The sequence below is a fragment of the Bubalus bubalis genome, chromosome 1 (genome assembly GCF_019923935.1).
Source record: "Bubalus bubalis isolate 160015118507 breed Murrah chromosome 1, NDDB_SH_1, whole genome shotgun sequence".
In the NCBI taxonomy this organism is placed as follows: domain Eukaryota; kingdom Metazoa; phylum Chordata; class Mammalia; order Artiodactyla; family Bovidae; genus Bubalus; species Bubalus bubalis.
The window spans coordinates 177,668,390-177,686,900 of record NC_059157.1 but is presented as its reverse complement, the minus strand read 5'-3'; the positions used below and the strand labels follow the sequence as shown (position 1 = coordinate 177,686,900).

The 18,511-nt window shown below is 37.4% G+C and overlaps 1 protein-coding gene across 3 annotated transcripts in view; it reads right to left on the bottom strand.

Moving 5' to 3' along the window:
• STAG1 (stromal antigen 1) overlaps positions 1-18,511 on the bottom strand; it is a 507,863-nt gene that overhangs the window by 174,185 nt on the left and 315,167 nt on the right. For all 3 annotated transcript variants that reach the window (XM_025291338.2, XM_044946850.1, XM_025291345.2), the window contains one exon: positions 3,046-3,250. In XM_025291338.2, the coding sequence (XP_025147123.1) occupies positions 3,046-3,250 (205 nt within the window). The remainder of the gene's footprint in view (positions 1-3,045; positions 3,251-18,511) is intronic.

Here is an 18,511-nt window from a genome sequence, read left to right as displayed (position 1 = left end):
AGAACAAAGAAATTTCATATAGCTTGTCTTGCCTCAGTAAAAGTCCAGAGAGGCTGACTTGGTAAAAAGTGCTAATTAATAACAAATCATATGTCAATATAAAAATCAATCATATACCAACACAATGATGTTAAACAATGAGATATAAAAGAAATGTTTACTTCCCCAAGAGTCTGAGAGGCACTCATTGTTAAATAGTGATAACCTTCCAGCATAATGAGGCCACCTATCATATGATGATTTTACCCATATTTTCTAATTTTTCCATAATTCATTTTAGAAAAAATAGAACAGAATCAATCATCAAGTTGCTATTAATAAAATTCTGTACGGTTAATCCCTCTTTGTTCAAATTAGCATTTTTACCTTAGAAGCGAGAAATAGCCATTATTAATCTATTTCTAATGTAGAAAATTATGTAGGTGAGAAAAAAGCAAAAACTAAAAAAGATAAGCCAACATTCAATTTCTAAAGTACTGTCAGAGACTATAACAACAAATGACTGAGTATAATATAACTATAAATCTGAAAAATAGATCCTTTGAGAATAGAATTATCTTTATAATACCAAAGAACAAAGTGGTAAAACAAAGGGAATCCTACTTATTTTTGACCTGGAGGAGAAAAACATTTTTTCATGAAAATTTCATGAAACTGGAGAAAGAAAATATGGCCAATCTCAGATTGTAAATCCACTGAAATATTACTTATATATATTAATTCCACAAACTATGTTCTAATATGTCTTAACTATTTAGCTATCTATTTATCTATGTACCTTCATAACAAAGGCACTTAACTATGAAGATTGTTAATGAAAAGTTTACTACAAAGTAAAGCTTCTTTATTGAAGATAAATCAGACAAACAGGAGAGTATGCTTTACAAGTACAATGAAAAGAATAGAAAAAATAAGGAAAATGTAATATAAAATCTAATTGTTAACAGTCTGTTTCAATTTAATGGTAAAAAGAATTTCAAAAATAAAAGGGAAAGTTTAGTTTATCACCAATGGAAAATGAAACTACTTCTACCTGGAGAACAGACAAACGCGAAAAACTACAAAATGATGAAAAATTTTAATAAAAATGTGGCAAAATATACAATTAAATGCAATGCATAAACACTAACAAATTGGGACACACTATTAATTAGCAACAAGAAAATGGGGTATTGGTAAACAGATTAAAAGTACTACTGATAAGATCACTCTGATGACTTATGAAGCTCTAAAACTTATCTCGTCTGTACCCTAGAAAACAACTAACCTGATTGTCTCTCTTCTCAGCTAAGATATAAGCAATGTCAAGGAGCATTTTATTCCAAAGCCGATAATCATATCTGGCCATAACTGCCTTGTAACTGTCCATGCACATAGTCTTTGAAGCAGAGGATTAAATGTTCCTGCCCATTTTATCTAGTCCCCAAGACTCGTCCTGCAAAGTGAATAAAAACGATTATCTTTAAATCTATCCCTCATACATATACCATAAAAGAAAAAAATGGGGGAGGGAGAACCAGAGAAGAGATTAAAGATGAAAAGAAAATAATCCTTGAAAAGATGGAAATTATTATCCAGCCTGGAATTAAATTCTCAGCAAGATTTCCACACTTTGTTGAAGGGTAGGACTGGTGTCTCACTTTTTATGAAACTGAACTTTGGAAGACATGATCATTAATGTACAAAGAGAAATTACTGTAGTATTCTGAAGTAAATTTGAGAATAACTTGAAAAACAGGTTAGCTTTTGAAAAATAAGGATAAACATAACATTGATCTCCTATTTTTCCTGGTACAATGCATCTGAAAAACAGCCAAGTAAATGGGAATTGCTGTACACAGACAGAATGATAGATGGAAAGTAAATAGAAAATCTAACGAACAGAAAAAAGTACATATAAAGGGCAGAAAATAATAAAAGTCATGAAATTAGAAAAAATATATAGTATCAGGTAACTTTTAAGTAATAAGTAGTATATTTATAGTACCTTGTAAAAAAAGCTACAACTTGGTACAAAGTCTCTCAAAACACAGAATAAAATGTGCTTGATGTTTGTTCTATACAGAAAATTTTTTCAACAATAAACTGTGATTTTACCTTTATAAAAAAGATAAAATTAAGTAAAAGATCTGCCTCTTTACCTAATAAAGAGGAAAGGGACACTCTTAAATCTCATTTTTGTAATGGTAATGTGTATAAGTTGAATATAGTCAGTTATTGCTACTAAAAGGGATGTAATTGGGGAACATTTAAATATATGTTTATGCAAACACAGTTTCTTTATAAACATACACATATATATAAGAAAAAAGAATAGTCATTTAGTCATTTTAGGTAAATACAGTTAAAATCGTTGAAAAACTCAGTATAGCTAAATAAACAAAATTATCTTGTTACAGGAAAACAAGGGGAAAATGAATATACTTGACTCAGAAGTTATATAGATAATTCTAAAACAGAAGCAAAGGGGAAAATGATAATCTATCAGTTCTTCAGGACTTAGCCTACCTACTTGAACTGATTTTAGAAACATTATATTTAAGTTATTATACCACTAGGAACAGAAAGAATCCTAGCTAGGTCACAATTACCTATTACAATTAGATGGAACTGTTTATATATATAAACAAATATTTACACATTTATGTATAACAATGAAACCATGTAATTAAGTAGGAAAATAGCTGTGACTTTGGAATTTCAACTATTATTTGGTTTTATCAAAGAATATGGCCTGCTGGACTTCTACAACTTATTTGGTTATAAAATAACGCAAGAAAATAACTACACATTCAGCAAGAGATTTGGTAACGTTCGTCAGAAAATTGCAATTTTCATTCTCAAGACTAACAAATGCCAGTTATCAAAATAAGCACAAATTTTACTTCAACAGAGAATACAAACCATTCATGCAAATTTTGGAGAAAAATTGTGTTTTTCAAGAGCAAAGTAATCAATTTAAATTAATACCGAATTTAAATAAAGCTTAACTGGAATATACTTAACAAAAATAAATGAAAAGGAAATAAAGTGTTAGTTACTTACCAGCAAGAGTACTTGTATGCCTAAAAGCTCTGACCTGGGAGTCTGACAAACCGGTCAAAAGCGAGATTACTGTGTCCATCATATACTCATCATAAATTATGCTATATTGACACTGTCGAATCAGGACTCCAATAAATTCACAAAAGTTTGAACGAAACTTTTTCCACTGAGGTCCAGGCATGGTAAGGGGATAATCACCACTGTCCTAAAAGGGATAAAAAGAAAAAACAACATATTAAGTATGATATATGACATCCAGTTTGATTTCTTTTTTCCTCCTACTGGAAAAGGAACATTTTTTTTCTCAAAGTACATGTGGACAGATACCAAGAGGTACATGATGGCTTTCTCTTTTTGGTTTGTTTTGATCTACCCCAACTGAATAATTGTTAATGAGTTCAAAATTGTTATTTACAATCAGTATTTAATTCATTATTCTAAGCCATTCATTCAAAATAATAGTTTAAGTTTTGTTGTACTTTGGAACTAGTTGAGATAATTTAAAGTAAATTAAAGAGTTAAGAATTTTAAGAGTATAACCAACTTCCCACATATGAAATTTCAACCCTATTTCTTCTAACTCTACTATGAACTTTCATTTAACTCTATACTTTATGCACTGAATTTATTAACTTTTCCAAGAAAAAGCCTACCATGGGCTCTTGGGATCACCAGATTGTGTCATCTTATTTAAAATACAAAATTGACAGCTGAATCCAGCAGAGGTTTCTCACTCTAGCCTAAAACATTTTGGTGGAGAAATGGAAATTCACGAGGCAGAGGGTGAGAAATTCTGTGAACTTCCTTATCAGACTATTCTCAATTTGTGGCTATTTGTTTTTTACAGGCCAAAATGCAGTTAGGAAAATTGGATACAAATGAGGTCTTGAGCTTTGTGGTGTTCCATGAAAGAGTACTTTGATACTTACAACAATAAAGAATCTCAAAGAATCTCAAGAGCCTTGAACAGAAGAAGGGGAAACCTCGGCACTTAGTTAAATACCCCATAAAGAGAGTTAATTTTGGCATTACATGAGTACTACATGGGATACTAAGCTTGATCAGTTCAGTTCAGGTCAGTTGCTCAGTCGTGTCGACTCTCTGCGATCCTATGGACTGCAGCACAACAGGCCTCCTTGTCCATCACCAACTTCTGGAGTTAACTCAAACTCATGTCCATTGAGTCGGTGATGCCATACAACCATCTCATCCTCTGTTGTTCCCTTCTTCTCCCTCCTTCAATCTTGCCCAGAATCAGGGTCTTTTCAAATGAGTCAACTCTTCACATCAGGTGGCCAAAGTACTGGAGTTTCAGCTTCAGCATCAGTCCTTCCAATGAACACTAAGGACTCATCTCCTTTAGGATGGACTGGTTGGGTCTCCTTGCAGTCCAAGGGACTCTCAAGAGTCTTCTCTAACACCACAGTTCAAAAGCATCAATTCTTTGGCGCTCAGCTTTCTTCATAGTCCAACTCTCACATCCATACATGACTACTGGAAAAGCCATAGCCTTGACTAGACGGACCTTTGTTGACCAAGTAATGTCTCTGCTTATTAATATGCTGTCTAGGTTGGTTATAACTTTCCTATCAAGGAGTAAGCATCTTTTAATTTCATGGCTATAGTCACCATTTGCAGTGATTTGGGAGCCTCTGCCCCCACCCAAATAAAGTATGCCACTGTTCCCCTATCTATTTGCCATAAAGTTGATGAGACCAGATGCCATAATCTTTGTTTTCTGAATGCTGAGCTTTAAGCCAACTTTTTCACTCTCCTCTTTCACTTTCATCAAGATGCTCTTTAGTTCTTCTTCACTTTCTGCCATAAGGGTGCTGTCATCTGCATATCTGAGGTTATTAATATTTCTCCTGGCAATCTTGATTCCAGCTTGTGCTTCTTCCACCCCAGCGTTTCTCATGATGTACTCTGCATATGGTAAGTAAGTAGGGTGACAATATACAGCCTTGACACACTCCTTTTCTATTTGGAACCAGTCTGTTGTTCCATGTCCAGTTCTAACTGTTGCATCCTGACCTGCATACAGGTTTCTCAAGAGCCAGGTCAGGTGGTCTGGTATTCCCATCTCTTTCAGAATTTTTCATAGTTTATTGTGATCCACACAGACAAAGGCTTTGGCATAGTCAATAAAGCAGAAATAGATGTCTTTCTGCAAGTCTCTTGCTTTTTCGATGATTCAGCGGATGTTGGCAGTTTGATCCCTGGTTCCTCTACCTTTTCTAAAACCAGCCTGAACATCTGGAAGTTCACGATTCACGTATTGTTGAAGCATTACTTTACTAGCGTGTGAGATGAGTGCAATTGTGCGGTAGTTTGAGCATTCTTTGGCATGGCCTTTCTTAGGGACTGGAATGAAAGCTGACTTTTTCCAGTCCTGTGGCCACTGCTGAGTTTTCCAAATTTGCTGGCATACCAAGTGCAGCACTTTCACAGCATCATCTTTTAGGATTTGAAATAGCTCAACTAAAATTCCATCACCTCCACTAACTTTGTTCGTAGTGATGCTTCCTAAGGCCCACTTGACTTCATATTCCAGGGTGTCTGGCTCTAGGTGAGTGATCACATCATCGTGATTATCTGGGTCGTGGAGATCTTTTTTGTACAGTCTTCTGTGTACTCTTGCCACCTCTTCTGCTTCTGTTAGGTCCACACCATTTCTGTCCTTTATTGAGTCCATCTTGTCATGAAATGTTTCTTTGGTATCTCTAATTTTCTTGAAGAGATCTCTAGTCTTTTCCATTGTATTGTTTTCCTCTATTCTTTCTATTTATCACTCAGGAAGGCTTTCTTATCTCTCCTTGCTATTCTTTGGAACTCTGCATTCAAATGGGTATATCTTTCCTTTTCTCTTTTGCCTTTGGCTTCTTCTTTTCACAGCTTATTTGTAAGGCCTCCTCAGACAGCCATATGAGCTCTATAAGCTCCATATAAGCTCTCCTAAGCTCTATAGGAGACCAAAAAGGAACTGAAGGGGTTGGCTGAATCTCCCCAGCTCTTTAGACTGGGGATGTGGAAACACAGATTGTAGAGGGTAGCACAATGGAAAGGTAAGGTATTTCTCAAAGCTATCTCTGAAGGCTGCCCGCTGCTTCTATTTCACAAAAGCCCACCAGGGAAGAGTTTCTTTTGCTTTGTAGCAACTGTGAAAGTCAACCACTTAGAGCTCATAACCTGACCTGGGCCCCAAGGAAATAGAAGGAAAATAATCTTTCTGTTCAGGTCCAACAGCAAGAAGAAAGGAAGCCCGAAAAATCAGCATTTAGGAAAATCTAAATAAAAAATAAGTATACTTCAAAGATTCAAATGTAGCATAAAACAAACAAAAAACTCTAGAGAATTTATATATATCTATATCTATATATTTGTACTTTTTTGAAGTATAATTCATATATAACATTAGTTCCAGGTATAAAATATGATTCAATATCTGTATATATTTTAAAAAATCACCACAATAAGTGTAGCTAATATCCCAAAATCACTGCAGCTAGTGATTGCAGCCATGAAATTAAAAGACGCTTACTCCTTGGAAGGAAAGTTACGACCAACCTAGATAGCATATTCAAAAGCAGAGACATTACTTTGCCAACAAAGGTCCGGCTAGTCAAGGCTATGGTTTTTCCAGTGGTCATGTATGGATGTGAGAGTTGGACTATGAAGATAGCTGAGCACCAAAGAATTGATGCTTTTGAACTGTGGTGTTGGAGAAGACTCTTGAGAGTCCCCTGGACTGCAAGGAGATCCAATCAGTCCATTCTGAAGGAGATCAGCCCTGGGTGTTCTTTCGAAGGAATGATGCTAAAGCTGAAACTCCAGTACTTTGGCCACCTCATGTGAAGAGTTGACTCATTGGAAAAGACTCTGATGCTGGGAGGGATTGGGGGCAGGAGGAGAAGGGGACGACAGAGGATGAGATGGCTGGATGGCATCACCAACTCAATGGACACTGAGTTTGAGTGAACTCCGGGAGTTGGTGATGGACAGGAAGGGCTGGTGTGCTTTGATTCATGGGGTCGCAAAGAGTCGGACACGACTGAGTGACTGAACTGAACTGAATATCTGTTACCATGAACAGTTACAAAACTTTTTATTTTCTTGTGTTAAGAACTATTAAGATCTATTCTCTTAGCAACTTTTCAATATGCAATAAAAGTAGTAACAACTATAGTCACCATGCGTTACATCCCCAGGACTACTTTCATTACTGGAAAATTTATATCTTTCGACCCCCTTCACCCATTTTGCACATTGCTCCACACTGACAAACACTAACATGTTCTCTGTATCTATGAGCTCAGTGTTCTTCTGTGTTGCTATTGTTTTTATTTCACAGATAAGTGGGATCATATGGTATCTCTCCTTATCTGACTTATTTCACCTAGTGTAACGACCTCAAGGACCACCCATGTTGTCACAAATTCCAAGATTTCCTTTTTTTAACTACTGAATACTATTTCTTGTGTGTGTGTGTACCTACCACACTTTCTTTACCCACTCATCCATTGATGGACACTTAGGTTGTTTCCATATCTGGCTATTGTAAATAATACTGCAATTAACATGAGGTTGCATATATCTAAAATACTTTATTTCTTTAGGAACTCAGTTGATGAACTGAAGGAAAGGATGGTCACTGACAGAAGTTACACTAGTAGCCTAGAAAATAATACCCTAGATGGGACTTGTGGAAAAAATCTTTTACAATGGACAAAGGAGGTTACTATGACCTCTTCAACCTTTGCCCTTTCCTTTTTCACTGGATTTGGTACTGATATTCAACAGCCATTTTGTAACCATGAGGGGACATGGATAAGGATTCCTAGAGAGAAAGATGGATAAAGTATAGGTTTTTAATCTGTTAAGGTGTAGTACTAACCATGCTTTGTCTACTTGCAGATTTATTTTGTGTGAGACAAACTTCTGTGAATTTGAGCCACTACTAATCAGATTTTCTGTTACAAACAAATCCATTTCTGTTACACAAGAATTATGAGCAGTGGGGAAAGATAATTCAATAAATAATTTTGGTGCAATACAAGTGGCTTTTCATTAGAAAAACATTAGATATCACTGTACCTTATACCAAATTAAATTTTCAATGAAATAAAAATACTCAACAAAAAGAGAAATAGAAGAAAATATGGGAGAATATTCTCAGAGTGGGTCTTTTTTTCAAAAATATTTAAAAAGTCAGAAGTCATAAAGAATCAACAAATTTTAAAAAAGAACCAACTAATTCAATCAACATGAAAGTAAATTTTTGCATTAAAAAAACACAACACTAAAAGTAAAGTCAAAGAGTAACAACAGGGTTTAGCTTCTGCTTAGAATATAAAATGCTACAAACAATGAAAATAGCTTAATCAACAACAAAAAAAAATTATAGTTTTTCTTAATCCCATCTTGAGCTGAAGTAACTTGAACTCCAAAGAATAAGCTTTCCAAGAAAAGATGAGCCACACAAACTCTACCACCTGTGGCAGAACCCAGGAAGAAAAGGTTCCGTGACAAAAAGAGGTAAGAAGAAATCAGGCAAAATGCTAACAAATGTCAAAGACCAAGTGTGGGCCAACTTGTCAGCGCGGAATTACAAGGAATTCACACTCACTCCAAATCTCTTTTTATCAGTTGATCACAGGTTTCAACCAGGTAATAAAAGCCTGAGACAGCAGAAAAGACAGAACCTATTTTGATGCAGGCCTACAGAGGTTGATCCTCAACTGCTATGGGAAAGGTAAGACGTACAGCTCACTTCTCTAGACCTTTCTCCCATAAAAGCCAGAAACCTTAATCTTGTAGGGGAGGGTCAGTAAATGGATTCACCATCATGGCACAGCAAAAACCTACTATAGCTAGAAGAGTAGAAAAAAAGAATCCTATAGTACATATAAAGATGAGAAAAATAAGTTCTAAAGAACCTGTCCCAGATCACAGAGCTACAAGTCTTCTCTGGTTCTGTGTTTGTAAAATCCATGTATTCTCTATTCTACAATGGAGCTTCACCTGGCTTACACCAGTAGCCTTGGAGGACAGAAAGGCTGTCTAGTGAATACTCTTCCAAAGGAGAAAAATTGTTTTGCTGCCAAACGGAAAGACAAAAAACTAATGGAAACGCCTATTTTGGAAGTTCTGGGAACACTGATGGGTGTGGTAGGTAAGGGTGCCAACCTTCAGAGACAAGAGTCAACAATGAGAAGTAGAAGACTGTGAGCTTCTAACTGGGATTAAAATAAGAATCTTAAAAGATAAGAGGTCCACTGCAAGGCAGAACTCATGCAGCTAGCAGAGGTGGAAGGCTAACTGCCTAATTCTTAAGACTTTGGTATTTGGGAATGCACTGTGGTCACAAATTACAAATATTTAAAGAGATAAAACACTTTCTAAGAATAAATTCAAGACATTTGATTTTTAACCCAGCTGATGGACAATGTTATAAAAAGTTAGCTATTTGGTAAAACGTGGCTTTTGGTTACCTAATTTCAACAGACTTTGCCAGAGGATATGTACCACTATTGCTTAAATCAATGATCTGCAAACAACTGTTTGGAGAAACTATCCATCCACCCACTCATTTATCTATTCATACCATTTATTAAGCAACAAATAAGCTCTGGCACTATACAAGGTCATCAGGCATACAAAAATAAGCAGAACAAGGATATTATTAGAAGAATTTCTACTCTATTTTTTTACAGCTTTATTGAGATATAATTGATATATGACACTGTGTAAGTTATACAGCATGTTGATTTAATACACATATATTGCAAAGCTTATCACCACTCAATTAGGTAACACCTCCATCCCATTACTTTTTATATGTGTGACATAAGATTTAAGATCTTTTCTCTTAGCAAGTTTTAAGTATGCAACACGTACTATTGCTGTACATTAAATCATTAGAACTTATTCATCTTGTAAGTGGAAATTTAAACTCTTTTATCAACTTCTCCCCATTTCTCCAGTCCCCTACAGAAACTAATTTAATTGATAAGATGAACACATTAAAAAAACTGTAAAAGAATTAAATATAATAATAGGAACTTGACAAGGGTATATAGTACTTAGAAAGGAATGTCAATTCTCTGCAGAAGCAACTGGACAGGGAAAACAGGGTCAACACCTTTTCTACGTAATAACAATAGTGAAGGCCTATAAACAAAAGTACAACAATGGGAGTATAGAACTGCGTTACATTTGGAATCTAAACTGGATTCTGTAACCAAGAAGAAAGATGGGGTTTGATCAAAGAAAGATAAGGAAGCCAAACTTTACTTTGGAGAAAACAGGTGGTCACTGAATTAAAAAGCAGAGACATTACTTTGCCAACAAAGGTCCATCTAGTCAAAGCTATGGTTTTTCCAGTAATCATGTATGGATGTGAGAGTTAGACTATAAAGAAAGCTGAGCGCCGAAGAACGGATGCTTTTGAACTGTGGTGTCGGAGAAGACTCTTGAGAGTCCCTTGGACTGCAAGGAGATCCAACCAGTCCACCCTAAAGGAAATCAGTCCTGAATATTCATTGGAAGGACTGATGCTGAGGCTGAAACTCCAATACTTTGGCCACCTGATGCATAGAGGTGACTCATTTGAAAAGACCCTGACACTTGGAAAGACTGAGGGCAGGAGGAGAAGGGGATGTCAGAGGATGAGATGGTTGGATGGCATCACCGACTCAGTGGACATGAGTAAACTCTGGTAGTTGGTGATGGACAGGAAGGACTGGTGTGCTGCAGTCCATGGGGTCACAAAGAGTCGGACACGACTGAGCAACTGAACTGAACTGAACTGAAGGATGTTCATCAACAGCTATGAGCTTTAAAAATGTATTTTTGGTTTCAATGTGAAAAATAGAAGAAAAGGTGAAGGAAATGGAGCAAAGGTGACTCTCCACTGCAGTCAATCCAAAACCAAAAGTGTGAGGGGAGAGATCGTTGAATATAGTAACAATAATGACAGACAAAATGGGAGGGATGTTGACGAATATTTGAAAATTAAAGAAATAAAATCTACTGAAGTAAACTGAGTAATGGACAAAAATGACTTTCTGTTTCTGGGCGGAACCTGTTTCCTCACAACAGGAAACAAAGAATTCTTTACTCCCTGACTACTGCAAAAGGCATAACACTTTTAAGAATACCTAATTAGTATATCCCATAAGAAGAGACTGCTGCTGCTAAGTCGCTTCAGTTGTGTCCGACTGTGCCACCCCAGAGAAGGCAGCCCACCAGGCTTCCCCATCCCTAGGATTCTGCAGGCAAGAACACTGGAGTGGGTTGCCATTTCCTTCTCCAATGTATGAAAGTGAAAAGTGAAAGTGAAGTCGCTCAGTCATGTCCGACTCCTAGTGACCCCATGGACTGCAGCCTACCAGGCTCCTCCATCCATGAGATTTGCCAGGCAAGAGTACTGGAGTGGGGTGCCACTGCCTTCTCCCTTTAATTCATAAATGACTGATAGAGAATATCCTATTTTTAGACATCACAACACACTGCTATCTACAGTCAAAATAAATACAAAATTTCTGGAACGTGCTGTCAGTGGATGCTAAACCATTAAGACGCAAGTTGACATAAGCAGAATGTTAATATAGTGCCAAATAATTTGAGACTTGAAAACGGAAAAGTAGTTTCACAAAAAGATTCAAGAGTTATTACCTTAAATTAAACAAGTGCTCAATCAGAATAATAGGTGGGCAACCTGACATTATGAGCTACCTACTGTGACAAAATATGAAGTATACAGCATCACGTATGAAATTATCTTTCCAGAGAATGTAAATATAATTTAACAAAGTCATTAGACATAACTTTCAGTTACAAAAGAGAGGCTATATTTTAGGAGGCTATACTATAGGAATAAATTAAATGATACCATGGAGGTAAAACAATTAAATAAAAATGTGAGGTTTTTTTTAGATAACTAGGTTGTCATCTAAAAGTTAATGTGATGTAAATAACAAAAAATGTGGAAAAACTATTTCATATTTAAAAACTCCTGAGAACACAACAATCAAGTGCAGTGCCAGGGTCCAGCCACGGCTGATCCAGCATATTCAAAGCGGGGACGGCGTCGGCGAGGATCAGGATACAATAGCTTCAATTAGATATTAATTAGAGATGTAAAGAGTAATAGAATGAGGATAGCTCAGCAGGAAAATTCAGTGGAGAAAAGAGGCTGAGTAGCTTGGTTTACGCGGGAGACCAATAAGACTTCAAGACAAGAAGTTTGCACCACTTACGTAGGCCGCAGGCGTCCTTCCGTTCTCCCGAAGGAGAGGAGACACTGACGCCTCCCCGGTCGGATCTTAGAAGCCCAGGCATAATGAGTAAGCATGGCGGGTTCCGCGCTCCAGATGGAGACTCAGCCAGAGTGAGAGAGAGTGCGACATGGGGAGACCAGTATTTCGAGAAACTGATCCCAATTCTTTATTTTCCATGGTCTACTTTTATACACTGAGATGTTATGCAAAAGTCACGCGGGGTCAGCAGTCCTGACTTTTATTAAAGTCAGGTGCTTCATACAAATGTATACAGAGGTCTTAGGGGTGTTACATCAGCTTCTGGCCAGGGGGCCTGCTGACAATTTATGACCCTCTCCTTGTGACAGCGGTCAGTCAACCAGGACACTTATTTCTCCAGGGGTGATTATTCTTAAAACAGACACCACCCAAATAAAGTTACATTCCTATAGGCTGCGGGTATGGTGGGTTTTAGCTAAGGAAAGAATTTACTTAGCCTAAGGTCTAACGTGATTTATATCAAAGGTTATTACTTATTTCTTCTATATATTCATTAATGTGTGTAAGGGCAGGGGATGTGGAGACTTAGCAACAAACATTGGCTCAACAAATGAAAAACCCTTCACCAATACAATTTCTAATCAGCCCACTATACTTATACTAATGGTTTTCTAACTTTTCTAAGGAACCTGTTTTTAGAAGGTTTAAAGCATCTCGTGCCTCTCACGGCTGGGAGGCTGTGAGCAATCACATGTGGCCGGACAAGCCTGTCAGGCAGGCCAGAGAACCTTCAGACGAGTTTGTAGGTTAAAACACTCTTGTCACGCCCAGGAGTTTTTAATTAACTGGAGCTCTAGGTTAACTCCTTCTCCGAAAGAGGTGGTGGGGGACAGCCCCCTGTAAAGTCAGAGGTGTAGGTGGGAGCACAAAGTAGTAAAGCAGGCAGGCTCTGGTTATGGGGGTAGATGCTCGAGGATTTCCAGGGGGACGCCTGAGGCTCGATCCCGCCTTTGCGTATGTCGAGCCTCCTTCCTCATGACCTTTGCCACGGGCGGAGTGCCTCTTTACTGTGTTACAACAACTGCAGGATTTAATGCATCGCAATGGTTTGTGGGCTTACTTATTTTAGGAATATCAGCTTTAATAGCAGCAGTTAGTTCTGTTACTGCGGCAGCAATATCATTGACTCAACAAGTGCATACTGCCCAATATGTTGATACCATGTCTAAAAATGTTTCTTTAATCTAGCAACTCAGGAAACTATAGATAGGAAATTAGAGATGATAGTAGATGCCTTAGAAGAGGCAATTATGCATATTGGGACTGAGTTACAGGCTTTAAAGGTGAAGATGGCTTTGACATGCCACGCTGATTACAGGTGGATATGCATGTAATCTTTGAAGGTAAACGAGACAGATTATGAATGGGAAAAGATTAAAAAGCATATCTCAGGTGTTTGGAATACTTCTGATATTGGCCTGGACTTAGGGAAACTTCATAATCAAATACAGACCTTGGAACACTCTCGATTGGATTTTACCGCCACTGGAGCAGCTAATGACTTTTTTCATACCTTCTCTAACTTTATTTCTGGAAAAAATATTCTGTCTAATATCCCTAGTTATGCTGTCGTTGGTGCTCTAATCCTACTTCTCATAATCATTCTTCCTTATATTGTCAGGCTTCTTCGGCAGTGCATTTGGAAGCTCGCAACTGAGCTGCATCTGGCTGTTTTAAGAAATAAAAAAGGGGGAGATGTTGGGGGCCAGAGTGAGGCACTCCGCCCGTGGCAAAGGTCATGAGGAAGGAGGCTCGACATACGCAAAGGCGGGATCGAGCCTCAGGCGTCCCCCTGGAAATCCTCGAGCATCTACCCCCATAACCAGAGCCTGCCTGCTTTACTACTTTGTGCTCCCACCTACACCTCTGACTTTACAGGGGGCTGTCCCCCACCACCTCTTTCGGAGAAGGAGTTAACCTAGAGCTCCAGTTAATTAAAAACTCCTGGGCGTGACAAGAGTGTTTTAACCTACAAACTCGTCTGAAGGTTCTCTGGCCTGCCTGACAGGCTTGTCCGGCCACATGTGATTGCTCACAGCCTCCCAGCCGTGAGAGGCACGAGATGCTTTAAACCTTCTAAAAACAGGTTCCTTAGAAAAGTTAGAAAACCATTAGTATAAGTATAGTGGGCTGATTAGAAATTGTATTGGTGAAGGGTTTTTCATTTGTTGAGCCAATGTTTGTTGCTAAGTCTCCACATCCCCTGCCCTTACACACATTAATGAATATATAGAAGAAATAAGTAATAACCTTTGATATAAATCACGTTAGACCTTAGGCTAAGTAAATTCTTTCCTTAGCTAAAACCCACCATACCCGCAGCCTATAGGAATGTAACTTTATTTGGGTGGTGTCTGTTTTAAGAATAATCACCCCTGGAGAAATAAGTGTCCTGGTTGACTGACCGCTGTCACAAGGAGAGGGTCATAAATTGTCAGCAGGCCCCCTGGCCAGAAGCTGATGTAACACCCCTAAGACCTCTGTATACATTTGTATGAAGCACCTGACTTTAATAAAAGTCAGGACTGCTGACCCCGCGTGACTTTTGCATAACATCTCAGTGTATAAAAGTAGACCATGGAAAATAAAGAATTGGGATCAGTTTCTCGAAATACTGGTCTCCCCATGTCGCGCTCTCTCTCACTCTGGCTGAGTCTCCATCTGGAGCGCGGAACCCGCCATGCTTACTCATTATGCCTGGGCTTCTAAGATCCGACCGGGGAGGCGTCAGTGTCTCCTCTCCTTCGGGAGAACGGAAGGACGCCTGCGGCCTACGTAAGTGGTGCAAACTTCTTGTCTTGAAGTCTTATTGGTCTCCCGCGTAAACCAAGCTACTCAGCCTCTTTTCTCCACTGAATTTTCCTGCTGAGCTATCCTCATTCTATTACTCTTTACATCTCTAATTAATATCTAATTGAAGCTATTGTATCCTGATCCTCGCCGACGCCGTCCCCGCTTTGAATATGCTGGATCAGCCGTGGCTGGACCCCGGCAGTGCAGTATGTAAGTCAGTGTGCTTTACTTCACTGTTGTCTAATATCCTAGTTATGCTTCTATCAAGGGGCCATTTGCCCTTATTGTTTTCTCTTCCCCCAGATATAGGCCTGGATGCTCCATCACCTCCTTCAAGTCTTTATTTAAGGTTACATACTTACATGGTTTTTCTGACCATCCTATTTAAAATAATCCTTCCCTTCCTAGTTTCTTCAGTCTTCTCTGATTTATTATTCTGCATAGCATTTATTATCATTTGTTATACTCTTTTGGCTAATATATAGCCATTATTAGCTTTTCCCCTGAATGAAATGAAAATTCCAATGAAGACGGGGATTTTGGTTTATTCAGTGCTGTATCTTCCATTTTTGGCATGGTTAATACTCAAATATTTCTTGGTAGAACAAATAAATTACCTCAAAAATGATACTGTCAAAATGGGCCTAAAATAATGGTTCAGTTCAATTCTGTCACTCAGTCGTGTCCAATTCTTTGCGACCCCATGAATCGCAGCACGCCAGACCGCCCTGTCCATCACCAACTACCGGAGATGTGCATTGAGTCGGTGATGCCATCCAGCCATCTCATCCTCTGTCGTCCCCTTCTCCTCCTGCCCCCAATCCCTCCCAGCATCAGGGTCTTTTCCAATGAGTCAACGCTTCGTGTGAGGTGGCCAAAGTATTGAGTTTCAGCTTTAGCATCAGTCCTTCCAATGAACACCCAGGACTGATCTCCTTTAGAATGGACTGGTTGGATCTCCTTGCAGTCCAAGGGTCTCTCAAGAGTCTTCTCCAATACCACCGTTCAAAAGCATCAATTCTTCGGTGCTCAGCTTTCTTCACAGTCCAACTCTCACATCCATAAACGTATCTAAGTGATCCCTATCAATATTTTCCTTAATCATAAACTTTGATAACTTTTGTTTCTTTAGGCATAGACAGAAATGAGGAAAATATATAAAGTCAAACCAGCAATGGGACTACCAATGTCACTCCTTTTAAATATGTCCTGCTCCACACTGACATCAGTTATTTAAGTGAAGTGCTACCAAACATCTGGCCTTTACTCCTATCCATGCATCTTCACAAACATTTCATGAGGAGTGGTAACTGATTAATGTGTTTTTAAGAAAAAAAAAAATGCATACTTCAAGACATTGATTACCTCTGATAAGAAGCATTTTAGTAGTATTAATAGTTCAGTTTTTAAGCTGAGGATGGGAGATTTACATATCTTACACATTAAGTACATTTTTTTGTATGTATCGAGTGACATATAATTTCTTTAGGTGGATGCATTAAAAAGTGTTTGAAACTATCCACATCAACATCTTTGAGTTTCTAAAATGACTAGAAGAAATCCCAAATTCTGGGGTATCATTATCTAAATTATCACAATGTCACAGTCTGTGTTTAACATCTGTGAATTTACATATCACAATGATCAGTAGAGTTCTTCATTTTAATTTTCCCTCAGAATGTCAAAATGCATAACAACCGTGCGTCATGGGAACAAAGAAAAGGACATAGTGCTTATCTTTGGAAAGATCAGAGAAAACATATTTACAAAACAAAACTGAGTATTTTACATTTTATCATTAATATTTTATTATTAAATGTATCCCTTCAACTTTTGTTTTTAAATTATACTCTATAGTTAAAAACAACAAAAATAACTATAAAAATTATTTATAGGAGAGATTTTGTGGCTGTCTGCCATGATGCACAAAAGAGAAATTGCTCTTTACTATCAGACCTCTGCTAATTAAGCTGAAACTAACTCTTCCAATTTTGGCAAACCCTCAGACTTCCGAAGTATCAGTAAATTCATATGCCTATAGAAATATATGTACACTAATTAAGAAACAATATAAAAATATATTTGGAAAGAACAACTTTTCAAGTCAATCCAACAAAAATGTTATTATAATCTTACTCATCTCTGTATCTCTAGCATTTATCTTCCTAGGACACTGTCTCATGTGCTTAGGAGGACAACAATGTTTTGGACATGACTTATTTATTAGTACTAAGTACAATCTCTTTAGTCTAATCTACAAGGCTATTTTCATTCTTTCCAGCTTTGTATGTCACTATCTCCTTCTCTACAGGTTAAACACCATCTTCTCTATAAGCTCCTTCCAGGTTTTATGACTGAACTTATATTTATCTTTGGAAATCTAATTTTAATGGTTAAATAATCATTATCTGATGTATGAAGCATTCACACCTCAGATAATGAACTCATCCTTTGGGTTCTCATGGGTCTTATATTTTTTAACTATTGAAGTTGTCAGTGTATTACTGCTATTAGTTTACAAAGTTCTTTCATCATTTAGAACATAAATTCACTGTCTAGAGCTATAAACCTTGTTGATCTCTATAGTACCTATCCAAAAGTTGGACATGCATTGTTATTACTAAACAAATACAAAATTACATTAATACCATAGAAATAAGTTTGAAAGATCAAACAGTTCATTTAACCCTTGTTAAAAAAGAAAGTTATCCCTAAAATGTCACATTTATGTCACACATCAATTGCATCATGATTTTGTAGGTATATTTTAAAACTGAAGGATATAATGCTTGAAATTACCACAAAGGAATAACCTCAATATACTGCTGATTATGATTAATGCAGATAGGGAGTTAATCCAGTTCCAAGCGATACAAGGATTACTGTTGAGTCATACTTTGGTTTATGATTATCTCATTTAAGCATTTCTCATAATGAGAGTGTCTGAGAAAACTCAATCTAAATTAAAGATATCATATTAATCAATAGAATATAATTGATCCTTTAAGAAATACTAGCTAAATCCACAACTTATTCAGTTAGTCCTAAGACACATGTAATAAAACCCACCAGAAACTTTATGACTGAAGGTGTAACTATTACTTGTACCCATCTCCAGCTATTTCAGATTATACACTTAGAGTTCCATATTAGGCAGGATACAGTAGTGGCTACCAATATGAACTTAGGAGCTAAATGATATGGGTTCAGTTCCTGGCTTTGCCATTTACTAGTTTTGTGACCTCAGAGAAGTGTCTCTACCCTTTTGGCCTCAATATTATCATCTGTGAAAAGGAGATAAAGAAAACCTGCCTCATGAAAATGTTAAGAATTACATTTTTATGAAAAGTACT